This window comes from Cervus elaphus, chromosome 4, assembly GCF_910594005.1.
Source record: "Cervus elaphus chromosome 4, mCerEla1.1, whole genome shotgun sequence".
Taxonomy (NCBI): Eukaryota; Metazoa; Chordata; class Mammalia; order Artiodactyla; family Cervidae; genus Cervus; species Cervus elaphus.
Window position 1 is genome coordinate 17576252 of NC_057818.1, and position 15273 is coordinate 17591524.

The window sequence follows — 15273 nt, forward strand, 5'->3', positions numbered from 1 at the left end:
AGGGTTTCCAGGATGTCACTGATGTCACTTTAAGTGTCAGAACAACATTCTTTTCATGTTTGAAGACAATTTTGTTTTAGTTGGTGCAAGTATTAAAGTCTGTGAGCTGTGCCAGTGTTGGCCAGCATGTAGTTTTGAGAAATTACTGCAAACAGATTGTGGGGATCATCCCCCAAGTTAGTACTTACCTCACTGCCAGCCACCAGAGCTCACATCTGATGCTCTGTGAAGAAACCCCCACCGGCCCCCAAAGAGGGCCTGTGGATTTCAGTGCAGATGACATATTGGTGATACTTAACAAACGATAATCCGTTCCCAGGTAGCACAGTCTCTCACCTTTTCTCCTCCCCCTTCATCATTGTTTTTAATAAATGCAGTATCTTTTTTTCCTTTTGTTTTCTAGCCTTCAAGTTTTCCTCAACACATATGGTATTCAGACTCAAACTCCTCAACAGGTGGAACCCATTCAGATCTGGGCCCAGCAGGAGCTGGTGAAAGTAAGTGATGCTGCTTCTTTACTGTCTCCCTTGTGGAGCTACTAGAGCATGATGATTACTTAGTTTATAGTTAAGAAACATAGCTAAAATCCAATTCTAAAATAAGGTCATTGATCTAAAAGTCTTTGATTAAGTTGAGAGACCCACTTTATCAAACATTGTTACTAAAAAGCAACTGCGTTGTGTGTGTGCATTATATTCATAGGTCTTGTTAATTTCCACTCCTTGCTAAAGTGTTGTGTTGTTACTAACCTGGACTGACCAATTAAATAACAAATTAGCCTTAGTATTAGTAGTGGTGTATCAAATTAACCTTTACATTTGATTGATTTTCCCTTCAACTATTAAAGAAATGTTCTCACCTAAATATTGTTGGTAATAACTACTGCCCTTTTTCTCTTGCCTTATTCTTTGGAGTCTGAAGTGATTCCTATCTTCTTTGGTTTGCTAGTTCTCAATATAATTATAAAGTGACAAGTGAATTTATCTTTGATACAGTTACATGCCTATTGGACTGAATTAAAAGTGGTGACTTTTGAGGCCTTTTGCATGCACTGCTCTACAGATGTACCCAGGAGTGCCTGAGTTTAGAAATATTCCTGCTCATTAGGGACAGGAAATTGTTGATCTCCACTAATTATTTAATAAACCACTGTTTTTATTTGGTAATTGTTAAAAGCAATACAGGAAAATTTCCGCAGTCTTTGATGAAGTGTTTGGTTTATGTAAATATTTTTGATTAAAGCCTTGACTTTACAAAAAGAATAAAAGCTTAGAGAAGTGAGGTGCACATCATGGGGAAAATGCAAGACCCCGGTGTTGTTTCTAATCAGACTGGACCTTACCCATCGGCCACAAAACCAGAGGTAACACAGAGCACCAGCTCTTCAAAAGTTCTTAACAAATTTAGAGTTTTTCTGCCCTAATTAAAGAGATACGGCTGAAAATGCAAGGAACCCTAGAGGAGGTAACACTTTAAAATCACACTAAGAAGTAAATGGTGGAAAGCTCTATTTTGTGGTAGAAGAGGCTAAATGAGTCCAAGAGGAAAGGAAGTATCCCCTAGGTAAGGAGAGGAGGCAGCATGGAAGGTCTGAAAATCCAAGACTGTAACACTGTGCACTTATCATTCATGTACAGGCTATATTTGCTGATAACTTTTAAGGTCTCTCACTGAAAGCTCCAGAGAATGGTAACAAAGGTTATTATTCTTTGATAAACATGCTTTCAAAGCAAATTAACCTGAATCTGTTTTTTCAGGCCTAATTTTTATCAGCAACTCTTTCTGTTAGAGTCTGTACCCTACCAGACAACATGCAGTCCAGATTTAAAAGACCAGCATGGCTCCAGATGACGTGTTGTGGCGTTTTACTCCTTCATTAGCAACACCTGCTCTGTGCAGAGCACTGTGTGGGGCCCGAGGACAAAAGGACCCTGCCCGTGGCTCAGTCAGTGACCTCTGGATCTCAGGAGATGACAGAAAAAAACTTGTTAGTGATAATCTATTTTGATCAGTACTATGATAAAGTTAGTACAAGGTGCTGAGGAATCACAGATGTGGTAGCAAGCATTCTGTTACAAAGTGAAGACTTACTGGGTTGGCCAAAAAGTTCCTTTGATTTTTTAAGTAAACATAGAAGACACATTTTTCATTTTCACCAAGAACTTTATTAAACAACATAGTCACCATTTCCTTCTACTACCTTCTGCCATTTTTCAGGCAACTTCATAATTCTGTCTTCCCCAAACTTTTTATCTTTTTGAGCAAAGAACTCTTCCAGGTACCTTTTACAGTCTTCCAGGGAATTGAAATTATTTCCATTAACAGAATTTTTAAAGACAAAAATGAATGGAAATCTGCAGGTGCAGTGTCACAAATACAGCAAATCATAATTTCCCAGCCAAGTTGCAGTAGTTTTTACCTGGTCATCAAAAAGGCATGCAGTCTTCCATTATCCTGATGAAAGATTATGCATTTTCTGTTGACTAATTCTGGATGCTTTTTGTCGAGTGCTGCTTTCAGTTTGTTTTATTGGGATTAGTATTTGTTGGAATTAATTATTTGGTTTTCCTGAAGAGCTCATATAGCGGACTCCCTTCCAAACCACATACACAGCATAACCTTCTTTGGATGAAGGCTGACCTTTGGTGCGGCTGGTGGTGGTTTTATTTTGCTTGCCCCTTCCACATTATAGTACAGTTTTATCCACTTTTCATTGTCTGTCACAATTTGTTTTAAAAACAGAACATTTTTGTTACATTTAAGTAGAGAATCACGTGTGGAAATACTCAAGAAGATTTTTCTTTTGCTTAACTTACATGGAACCCAAACATCAAAATGATTAACATAACCAAGCTGGTGCAAATGATTTCAGTGTTTGGTTTAGATATTTTGAGTATGTTGGCTCTCTCCTGTGTGGTGTAACACTGTTCTCAGTTGACGTCTCAATTTGATGGCTCTCAACTTCAGCTAGTCTACCCAACCATGGAGCATCATCCAGTGAAAGTCTCTAGCATGAAACTTCACAAACCACTTTTGACACACTCAATCAATCACAGCACCTTCTCTATACACTGCACAAACACTGTCTTGCATTTCGGTTGTGTTTTTACTTTTCTTGCAATAATAAAGTGTAATGGCTGAAAATGTTGCTTTTTTTTTTTTCTTCCATCTTCAATATTAAAATGGCTATACAAATATTTGTTTAGTGTTGCTAAGTGTTTTTTTAATGCACACTGATATGACAGCTGTCACAATGCAATCTAACAATTGTTTTGAGTGAAGTTAAAGACAACTAAGTGCTACTAGAGTCATCTTACAGAAAAATTGAACAAAAGTTTTGGCCAACCCAAGATAATGAAGTATTTCTGTGTTTCTGGGTGGTTTTGTCCCTACCGTATGTTTCAGTGCAGTAAATCGTGTGAATATATATAACATAAGGACAGTATTATCTGCCTCCTGTAATATAGGGAGCAGTCTGCATCTAATTGTCATAGACCTTCTGTGGTTCAGGAAGCTAAGGAAACTGCTTTTAATGTAATAGAGTAGTATTTAAAGATTACCTTTCTACCTAGATAAATACAAGGGAAGGGCATCTCCATCTGTGCTGTGCATTGCAGTTTCAGTGGACCCTATACAGTAGAATGCTTTATAGAGAACTTTTTCTGTCTAGTTGGCTTTGTCTAAAACCACTGCTATTCCAGAATTAATATGTACAGTACATGTGGCTCCAGAGGACGTTCACTTGCTTTCTCATTCATCTGCCAAGTATTTCCTGAACACCAACTGTATGCTAGGCACAGTGCCAATTCAGGGGGTGCCATTCTCTAGGAATAGTCAGTGCAGAAAGGAGAGAGACAGACCTAATTCTGACATACGTGTGTGCATCATGACAGAATGAACAGAGAGCTCTGGTAATAGCATTAATTTTGTATACATTGAGGTTGATACTTGAAATCAGTTTAAATCGTAGTCAGTAGATTGTGTAAAGATAGTTGGTTTTATTTTACATTTAAGAAAATTTAGGTTAGATTTCTGCCTCTCTTCAGGTACAAAAATAAATGCCAGATAGATTAAAGATTTAAACATTTTTAATGATTAAATATAAAATTACTAAAAGGAAAAATAGAACAGTTTACAACTGTTGGAAGGGAAAGTCCAATCTTAGGGTAACACCAGTGCCAAAAAGCCACTAAGGAAGTGACTGACACATTTAAATAAATTTAGCTGTAGGTGGCATAAACAACCAGCACATCATAGGTGCTTGTGAAATTTTCTAGCAGAAAATTGTTTAGATTGAAATACCACATGCTGAGATGATGTTTGAATTAATATGCTGTCGTTCTCACATTTAATAACAACATTGAAGATGAGCAAATTGAGTAAAATATTTGATAAAAGGAAAAAATGTATAGAATATACAAATAGCTATTAAATATATAGGAAAATGGTCAACCACAAAACATTTGAATAGTTTTTTAAAATGAAATATCATTGTGACCCAAGAGAGTGACAAAAATGGCCTGTGCACTGTTAATGTAGATGTAATTGGTCCATTATTTCTGGAGGGTGACCAATCTGGCATTATGTTTGAAAGAGAATATATATTCTCTTTGACTCTATCAAGTCTGGGAAATTATCCTGCAGAACTAATACTACACTGACCAAAGGTGGTTACTGAATTAGTTTTGAAATAACAAAAAATTGGGAGCTACCTTCATCAGGTGAATCCATGTTAATCTTAAATATGGTAAGGAGACCTCTTAATTGGATTAAGCGCTCATCCTCTGGCACTGATTAACATCTAGTTCATTCCAGGTCTGTTTTTACTTTGTAGAAAAGAACAATACTAATTTTAAAAAACTGGAATACCAGATTATATAGTATATGAACCCATTTATGTAAATATATACACATGTGTGTGTGTGTAGGATATGGGTATATATTTATCTATGTACTGTTAAAAATCTGTAACCATATTTTATACTTCCAGTGTTTTTTAGGGATCATACAATAAATTACACTCCTTTTAATACATACCAAAGTGAAAGAGTTGTTGCCTAAGGGATTGTGAGAGTAATAGGACCATTCCCTTGTAGGATATGGATTACATTTTTCATAAAATTCGTATAATCAGAAAAATCAATAAAGACATTTTCTTGTTGGTAGGAAATAATTGAAGGTGGAAATCTAGTAGAAGTTATGTGGCCCTGTTTTTTAAACTTTAAATAGTGAAAAGTTTGATCACATAGGAAGCATTTGTGTCTCTGTGTTCTTGTGTGAATCAGGTAGAGCCATGCAAGTTGTAAATTCATGACATGATAATATAAGAACAGTGCTGAATTTTAGAATATTGCTAAATGGATGTCAAGAGTTTCACTCTCAAATCTCCCAGTGCCCCAGAATCTAAGTTTATGTGATTGGCTGTCTTGTTTTCCTGCAAGTCCGTTGAAGAAAGTTTCCCTGGCCTCTTTGGAAAAATCAGAAATTAGCAGGGCAGTAGTTAAGGTGGGAAAAGGGGGCAAAAAAAGGAAAAGCGTTAATTTTTGTCTGGTTCTGATTTACATATTTGTGTCTTACAGGCTTATTTCCATCTGGGTATCAATGAAAAATTAGGACTCTGCGGAAGGCCAGATAGACCTATTGGCTGCCTTGGTACATCAAAGGTGCTCATGAAATTTCCTTATAGAGCAGTGCTCAGATTGTAATACCACAGACTAGAATGATGTTTGAGCTGCTGTGCATCCATTTGCACATTTCGTCATATACTTGTGCTGATTATCTCAATTATTATTTTCCACAAGTAAATACTTAGTTTTGTATGATATCATGAACTCTTCTAAAAATAAATACACATCTCACTGTTATTTCCAAGCATAGTAAGATATCTGATTGTAGTAATATTTACTCAGAGGGTTTTTCCATTACAATAGAGGTGGACTACTTTATCAGCATACTGATTCAATTAAGAAACTAAAATTTCCTGATATTGTGTAGGTTTTATAAGATTATTTGCTTGTTCAAAATAAACACCAGTTTTAATTTTTATTAAGACTGTGTATTGTACCTTTTCCTTTTCGTCTGTTTCGTATATATGTGTGTATGGATATATAACTTTTTTTTACTATCTCTTACAGATTTATCGCATTCTAGGAAAGACTGTGGTTTGTTACCCTATCATCTTTGACCTTAGTGATTTCTACATGTCTCAAGATGTTTTACTGCTGATAGATGACATAAAGGTAGCTTCAGAATGCCTTTTAATTGAATGGGATGATTTTGTTTCTACTGATTTTATCGTATGTTAAATGAAGTGCTCCTGGGCCTATGCTACTGGATTAACACAGTTTCAAATATGAAAATTAAACAACATCTGCATAGGGGTTAAACTACTTGCAGCCTTAGAATAGTAGATGTATTCTGTTTTATATAAAGTTGTATGACTTTATTTGTTCTACCTTCTACAAATGGAATGAAAGGATGTATATATATATATTGTAAAAGCAGAGGGGGAACTGTTTTGGAAACCATGTTCATATAACAGTAAGTTTATCTCTCTTTGAACAAAAGTTGAGTTAACACAATGACTTTATTTATGAAGAATTTCAAATAAAACCTCACCTAACTCATAATACCCACTCAGTTTAAATCTCCCCCATTCCCTTTTCCATTTGCAGAGTAGAGAAGCTTAGAGTCATGTCCCAGAGCATGAAGTCTGGAGCCAGATTTACTGGTTAAAATCTTGACTCCACTGTTTACCAGCTGTGTGATCTTGGGCAAATTAGTTAACTTCTCTGTGTCCCTGTTTTCTCATCTGTGTAACTGAATAGGACTGTCCTGAGGATTAGGAGTTAATATATGCAGAGCCCTCAGAATAGTGCCTGGTACAGAGTGAAGTGTTATGTATGTGTTTGATGTGATAATGATGATAATAGAAATTGAGTCAAATAAAGAACTCTCCGTGTTTCTGATGGTATATATAGATTCAGCCCAGTCTCTTCTACCTGCTGTAATATAAATTGTGGAGTGAGAATTAATCTTCTGGATGATAACCTTGGGTTGATTTTCCTTCCCTGAGACCACTCTTGAACTGTATTTGTTAGGCCTCCGAAAAAAAAAAAGCAAACAAGGCAACCTTAAGACATGTGTGATCTGGTGATCTGATTATTTGTAAGGACAAAGTTTAAAGTCAAAGTGATTTCTAGCTTAACCTGAGTGTTATTAGAACATTTCTACCCCTAAGTAGTCTATCTTATCCAGAGTTTGATTGTGAAATTATCTTGATATATAAGAGTTTTGTTGCCTCTTTGCCGCTAATGGTTAAAGCATCCTGATCAACTCAGATACTGTGCCATTGCATCCTATCTCATTCTTATGTTTTAATAGAATGCACTGCAGTTTATCAAGCAATACTGGAAAATGCATGGACGTCCACTTTTCCTTGTTCTCATCCGGGAAGACAATATAAGGTAGGTTGATGAAAGAAGTGAGGTGCATGCATCACTGCCGTTATCACTGTGAACCCTTTGGAAGCAGGGCCTCCTTGCATTTTTATATCCATTTCAGGATGTAACAGAGTGGTTTGCATATATAAAGGGCACTTGCTGCTGCTGCTGCTAAGTCGCTTCAGTCGTGTCCGACTCTGTGCAACCCCATAGACGGCAGCCCATCAGGCTCCCCCGTCCCTGGGATTCTCCAGGCAAGAACACTGGAGTGGGTTGCCATTTCCTTCTCCAATGCATGAAAGTGAAAAGTAAAAGGGAAGTCGCTCAGTCGTGTCCGACACTTAGCGACCCCGTGGACTACAGCCTACCAGGCTCCTCTGTCCATGGGATTTTCCAGGCAAGAGTACTGGAGTGGGGTGCCATTGCCTTCTCCAAAGGGCATTTAGTACTAGATTATTAATTTCTCATTCTGTTATTTATATGCACATTTTATCTGTTTATATTTTTCAGAGGTAGCCGATTCAATCCCATATTAGATATGCTGGCAGCGTTTAAGAAAGGAATGGTTGGAGGAGTCAAAGTTCATGTTGATCGTCTACAGGTAGTCTTCTGAATTTCAGTGTTTCTTTTTCCAGCACAATTAATCCGTAGAATCAACTGTTTCTTAATTATATTCTTTGTAAGATTTTTGTCTGAATGTTTTATTCTCTATCTACCTTCCTATTCCCGTTGTCACCACCCTGTTTATCTGATCCTCCAGTCTGATGCTTGAGCAATTGCACTGGTTTCCCGTCAGAATTTTAGACTTTGAAAGGTCATCTCTTACCTCACTTTTGCATCTGAGGAAGCTGGAGGCCAGAGTGGTGAAGTGACCTGTATAATCTCAGGTTCTTTGACTCCTTGGTCCAGTGCTCTTTTCCCTACCCCGCAGTGACATCTAACCTGGAGATAATGCTTGTTCCATTCAGATTTTACAGCTTTATTTTCACAGCTCCTAAATAACAGAATCCCTTTGTGGTTCCCTATTAGCCATAGCAGCCTCTCTGCCTACAATTATCTCCTGCTAAACATTCTTTCTGCTTCAGCCAATAGAGCTTAATTACTGTGTTCTCAGCTTTTTGAGGTTCTGCCCCTTTCTGCTCAGTCCATTTCCTCTGCCTGGAGTAGCCTCCTTTCTTTCAACATCACTGGGCTTTGAAGTCTTCCCAAACATTAAAGGCACATTCTGCAGAATTACTCAGACCAGAGAGGATACTTTTCTTTTTTAATATCCTTTTATGACCATTAACATAAACTATCCAAATTGTAGTCCATTATGGGCTTAAATTTCTTATTTCCATTAAAAAGTTGTGATCATTTTGTAGTCTTTTATGTGGTAGGTGCACAGTATTGAGTAAGAAAGAGGAAAATTTATAGAGGGACCTATGTAAGTAACCTGATAAATGGCATGTTTACATTCTCATTCACCATTGCTTGTGTTTTGTATACTCAATTGATTTTTATCTAAGTTTTTATCTTTTGCCCTTATTTTTTGTTTTGTCTTTTTGTATGTAATGCTTTCTGGGGCAATTTCCTTGATATTTAGCATATAGCTCCTCTGCTGATTTTTGTGTTTTAGCTATCTTGTTTTTAATTTTCTCTTTTATAGTATCTTGTCCTTTTTTCTGAATATTACATTTTGTCTTATCCTTCTAAGAATATTAACAGGAGAGCTTTGGATATCTTTCCTTTGTACATTATCTCAGGTTTCTTTTCTCTGTTTTTGGGGGGCTCAGTCTTTCATATTGGAGTCATTTGTCAGCTATCCCTTTATATTTAAGAGTGAAAGAATAAAAAGTTTATTGGAAGCTGTGTGTTTGGGAACAAGGATCATTGTCATGGTGAATTCACTTATAAGGTGGGCTAGTAGCAAGGACCATTTTTGCTGAGGAAAACTCCAGGTGCCAATATCGGGGTGTTTTTTTCTTCTGGGTTTTTCAAGTTCCCAGAAAATAAACATCTAGCCTTCTGCTTGAAGGATGTACATTTTGCTTCTGTGTCCTGAGAGCAGAGTTGGGTTAAGGAGCCAGGGGTATAGCACTGTTCTGTGTAGTATCAGAAACATCTCTCGTTGGGACACCTGTTTTGCAAGTTGTTGCTTTCTACCAGTGCAGATTCAGAAGACAGTAAAATGGTACGTTATCAGATTGTACAGGATACTTACAACAGCACAGATTATTTTCACATAGGCAACACAAGTGGCTTAATCCTAACAGCATAGATGCTAGACCATGAGTTTGTGCAACACTGCACTTTGAAAGTCGAAACAATGGGTAACAGCTTCTCATCACTAAGCAGTGAAGCCTTTGTTCGTATCTGCATCTTGGACATAAATGACAGGTTTCCAATTTTTAATCAATTAATTTATGAGTCTTTCGCTTAAACTATTACTTTATCTTTATGTCTTCTGCTCTCTGCTGTGCACTAAACCCTTGAGTACAGTCTCAACCAGAGAATAAGCCTCTTTTCGTCTTATAAAACCGAAACACTATATCCATTAAACAACCCTCCACCCCTAAAACCAACCTTTGTCTTCTCTTTAGTATAGGAAATGGAAATGACACCTGTGTACTTCTCTGGGCCTTTATTTAAGGCTCTTTCAAATGTCTTCAGCCCATGGTCTATAGTCTCTCTCATCACTGGGCCTCAGCATCACTTCCTAGCTTCATCACCCAGGACATGTCTTCATGCAGTTAATTCTCAGTCCTGCTTTCCACTCCAAGAGTACTGAGTACTTTCCAAATCTTTAATGTGATTTATTTTTTTCCCTGTTCATGCTATTACTCTATTCTAGAACTGCTTTTTTTCTTTTTTTTCCTTCTAAGTCATACTTTAATTTTATAACTTAGATCAATCTCACCTCTTTAGTGAAGTCTCCAAGTCTGGAATTAATTTCTCCTTCCAGTGTGTTTCTGTGGCATTTTCCTTGAGCTTTGCTATAGCTCTTATTTTAGGTAGAACTAGTTTCTTGTGCCTGCTTCCCTGTGTGGATTTAAAACTCTTTATTAGTCCAGGCTTTACTCATCTCTGCATTCCCAGAATATTCTGCTCACTACTGTTCTCTCTATAAGAAATATGTAAATATTGGTTCCTTGATTCAATAAATACTTACTGAGTGCCCTCTCTAGACAGTGGAGATATAATAGTGAAAAAAAATATACAGAGTGCCTGATCTCATGAGACTTATTTTAGTAGGAGAGCGAAACCAAAGATAAGGCCAGATAGGGATTCAGAATAATGGGATGGAGTACAGTCTTTGGTGGTCTGTTCAGTTGGAGAGGACCTTGGGGATATAATTGAATATCATTGAGCAGGATACCTTTTTGAATACTGTATTGCATTTGACACATTTATTTGTAAATATTAAGTTATTTAATTACCATCAGAGCTAAAGTATTAATGCCTAGCAAAATAATTGCAATAGTTTTTATAAAACTAGCCAAGATTTTATAATACCTACACATGGAGTATAACCTTTAAAAATTATGAATCACTGCATTGTATAGCTATAACATATAATATTTTACAACTTTAATTCAATTAAAAAAAATAATCTAGGAGCCTCTGCAACCAACTAAATTTTTTAAATCAAAAACTCTGTAGACTATTAATGAAATCTACAACTTATCTGTTAATTCAGAGTAGCATTTACTTTGTGAGCTGAATTAATGTGTATTATGCATATTTTGTTCATGCTATATCCTTAATATGTAGCATAGTGCTTGGCATATATGTGTTCAGTAAATATTTGTCTAACAAATTAGTTAGCTGTAGAGCAAGATGTTTAGGGTTAAGTCTGCATCTTAGGAAATACCACTGTGTAGACCTCAGTTTTGCTTGGCACTGCCCTCTGCCCAGACACAGACTCTCCTCTCAGACCCTAACTGTGGCTGGGCCACATAAAAATGTGCAAATTAGTTGCATGTTTGGCCTTTCTCATTCAGATTCTGCAAGGAGGCTTTAGTATGATTGGTAACATGTTCATTCTGCCATTTGTAGTGGGTATTTGTTGATCATCTACTTTATGAATTTTCACTAGAAGAGAAGGCAGCACAACTCTGGTGGTTAGCCAGCAAGAGTAGCATTCCCTAAATCCTGTTGTTTCACATTTGAAACAAACAGGAGAAAATAGAGAAAGTAATATATGTAACACAGTTTTGATTAAAGAATTACCTTATTTTTAAAGTAACTATGGCTTGTTTCCTAGCCAGTATATTTCTCACTTTTATCTGACAATTCATCAGATATTTAGAAGTGACACTTAGTGCTAAAAATCATTGTGGGTTATTGCTCATTTATACATGAACCACTGACAAGCAAATATTATGTTCAAGTTTGGCCTCATTTAGTTTCCTCAAGGGGTTCTCTGGTAGCTCAAACGGTAAAGAATCTGTCTACAATGCAGGCAGACCTGGGTTCAATTCCTGGATCAGGAAGGTACCCTGGAGGAGGGCATGGCAACCCACTCCAGTATTCTTGCCTGGAGAAACCCATGGACAGAGGAGCCTGGCGGGCTACAGTTCATGGGGTTGCAGAGTTGGACATGACTGAGCAAATAACACACACACAATGGAATATAAAATGACCAAATATTGATTGCCAGAATGTAGAGAAGCACTGGCCTAGATAATCAATAACTTCATGATCCTGAAAAATGGAGATTTGGCAGTCTCTTATCATTGGATAGCCTTGAAATATATTCAGTTCAGTCGCTCAGTCGTGTCCGACTCTGCGACCCCATGAACCGCAGCACGCCAGGCCTCCCTGTCCATCACCAACTCCTGGAGTCTACCCAAACCCATGTCCATTGAGTTGGTGATGTCATCCAACCATCTCATCCTCTGTCATCCCCTTCTCCTCCTGCTCTCAATCCTTCCCAGCATCAGGGTCTTTTCAAATGAGTCAGCTCTTCACATCAGGTGGCCAAAGTATTGGCGTTTCAGCGTCAACATCAGTCCTTCCAATAAACACCCAGAACTGATCTCCTTTAGGATGGACTGGTTGGATCTCCTTGGAGTCCAAGGGACTCTCAAGAGTCTTCTCCAACACCACAGTTCAGAAGCATCAGTTCTTCGGCGCTCAGCTTTCTTTATAGTCCAACTCTCACATCCATACATGACTACTGGAAAAACCATAGCCTTGGCTAGACAGACCTTTTTTGACAAAGTAATGTCTCTGCTTTTTAATATGTTGTCTAGGTTGGTCATGGTAGCCAAATCCAAAGAGTAATTTCACATTATATTTTCTGAATACAGTTTTAATATTTCATGTTTTTTTTAAATATCAAATTTTTTTCTTTTAGCAGTTTAATAAGTTCTGAGTTTTTAATTGAACTTATAAATAAGAGGATAGAAAGAAAAAACGTCTCATCTGATTCTGCTATTTATTATAATTCATGAACTTGTAGCTTGATGTTTATGTTCTGTTTCAGTGGGGCTTGTTGTATGTGTAAATCTGTCTGATTTTAGAATGTTCATTTTAAGAAATTCCTTAACAATCATGTCTATTTTTTAAGTAAACTTTTTAAAAAAGTATTGTATACTTACAGAATAGTATGTGCATAAATCATAACATTATTGCTTGATAAATTTAAGAGTTGTGAATCTTTTCTCAATCGCATTTCAGACACTAATATCTGGAGCTGTGGTTGAACAACTTGACTTCTTACGAATCAGTGAAATAGAAGAGTAAGTTCCTTTAGGTTATTTACTGTGTTTCTTGGGATTACATTAGGAATGCAGGAAATATGAAACTTTTTCTTTTAAATTCTAGGCTTCCAGAATTTAAGAGTTTTGAGGAGTTAGAAGTTCCCAAACATTCAAAAGTCAAACGACAAAGCAGCACCTCCAATGCTCCTGAACAGGAACAGAAGCCAGATGTTACCATAACTGAATGGAGAAACAAACCCACCCATGAAATTCTTCAAAAACTGAATGTGAGGAAGATGCAATTCCCACTTGACCCTGAGTGAGGTTGACAGAGCAGGAACTGCCAGGGGCAAACCATGTTTCTCTTTGTCCTCCCAGAGAAGGTAGCAATTAGCCTGGAAATAGATGGCCTGTCTATAACTGAGGCGGTAATGAGAAGTAGTTCTCATGATCTAATATTAGCGTGAATGTCTCTAAGATGCTTAAAATGGGTTGTCTTGGGTATGAAAGTACTGAATATCCCATTGAAGAAGCATAGTTGCTTTGGGGATCTCTAGATTTCTCTTTCAGTGCCCTTTCTCCTCTTTTCCCAGTCTGGGCCTTCTCTCCTGCCTCAGTATTTAGGTCATGCTTGCTTTGACTCTCTCCAGTCAATGAAGAAAGCAGTCCTATAACTACATCCATATCAATATTATGTTGGCAACCTAGTATTATCCCTTCCCTGAGGTTATTTGCATTTTAGAGGAGGAGGGGTGAGGATGTAGAGTATAGTACCTATCAAAGGAAATATAATTCTGATGGTAGAGCTATAAACACAGTGACATTTTATTGGACGATCCAAATTTGAGTAGGCTAAATATATAGCCTGCCAGATATCAGTTCTTGTGATTGATCGTTACTACCTGTAAATCTATATAAGCATGAATATGATCTAGTAGGCATAAAACATGACACATATAATAAGCAGCCTACACATGTCCCCTTCTTTCATCCTCCTCTCCACAACGGGTCAGTAACAATGTGGTCTCCCATTTATGAACAAGTAAAGTCAAAAAAGGAGTAGATAAATGACTTGGCCCCATCTTTCAGAGGGTGAAAACATCAGTGTTAATGCTTATAGACAACATATTTTCTATTTACTACTTATCTTATTTCCTGGAAATTTTGATTATTAAATTCTACTACCCCAGGAAGCCTGCTTGTCTACCCACTGTTTCCAAGATAGCTAAAATAAATAGTTGTATAATGTCATCTTGTGCCTGGTAATATATCAGTGACATTTAATCTTTTCTCAATTGCATAGCAGAATATTTCCTCTTTGCATTATGAGGTTTCATGATTAGTTACTCCCTTTGGTAATTTTTGTACCCATTTCATTCCAGTTACTCATAGTGATTTATATTTTCAGGACTGTAGTTGTCTGGCTAGCCAAGCCATCCTACTGGGTATACTGCTCAAAAGAGAAGGCCTCCACTTCATCACAAAGGAAGGTAAGAGTATCTAACTAAGAGAACATTTTAAATAAAAAGACCTATTTTTGAGCATATATCAAAAATGCATAATGAACATGCACTAAACTGTTATAAGTTATTTTCTTCTCTAGTAAACCTTTCTTTTTTAATTTTTAAAAGTTAGAAGTTTTTTAAAAGGAAAATGTTCATTATACCCCTAGAGTGGAATAGACTGTTTGATGTATGAACTCCTGAATTGCTTTCATGCAATAATGCTTATTTGTTTGTCTGATTATCTCAATGGTGTTGGAGCCTGGATTCTGCCAGTGACTGTTAGCCTCTGATGACTCCATAGTTGTTTATTGACAGTTTCTATTTCCACTTTTATTTCTCTGTATGTTTTTAAGAACAATACTGAATCATTATAGCCGTAAGAATTAGGTCCGTCGTGGTCTGCAGCAGCCATTTGGAATGGAACATGGCATTTAATAGAATTGCACTGTCAAGATTGTTTACGAAAACGTCATTTTTAATTGTGTTTGTGTCCACTGTGCATTAAGGCTGAAACCCAGTTATCCCTGAAATCTACATTCATATGTTGAGTCACTACTCTAAGGAATCTTTGAATTCTACATCATGGTTACTTCTGGCATTTTATAATACAGAATAATATAGGATACATTTCAAGTATTT

At 36.9% G+C, this 15273-nt stretch overlaps 1 protein-coding gene across 4 annotated transcripts in view; it reads left to right on the forward strand.

Moving 5' to 3' along the window:
- The window catches only part of PHKB (phosphorylase kinase regulatory subunit beta), a 225342-nt gene that overhangs the window by 168515 nt on the left and 41554 nt on the right, over positions 1–15273 (forward strand). For all 4 annotated transcript variants that reach the window (XM_043898383.1, XM_043898384.1, XM_043898385.1 and 1 more), the window contains 8 exons: positions 404–497; positions 5580–5663; positions 6135–6239; positions 7384–7466; positions 7953–8043; positions 13107–13168; positions 13254–13416; positions 14538–14619. In XM_043898383.1, the coding sequence (XP_043754318.1) occupies positions 404–497; positions 5580–5663; positions 6135–6239; positions 7384–7466; positions 7953–8043; positions 13107–13168; positions 13254–13416; positions 14538–14619 (764 nt within the window). The remainder of the gene's footprint in view (positions 1–403; positions 498–5579; positions 5664–6134; positions 6240–7383; positions 7467–7952; positions 8044–13106; positions 13169–13253; positions 13417–14537; positions 14620–15273) is intronic.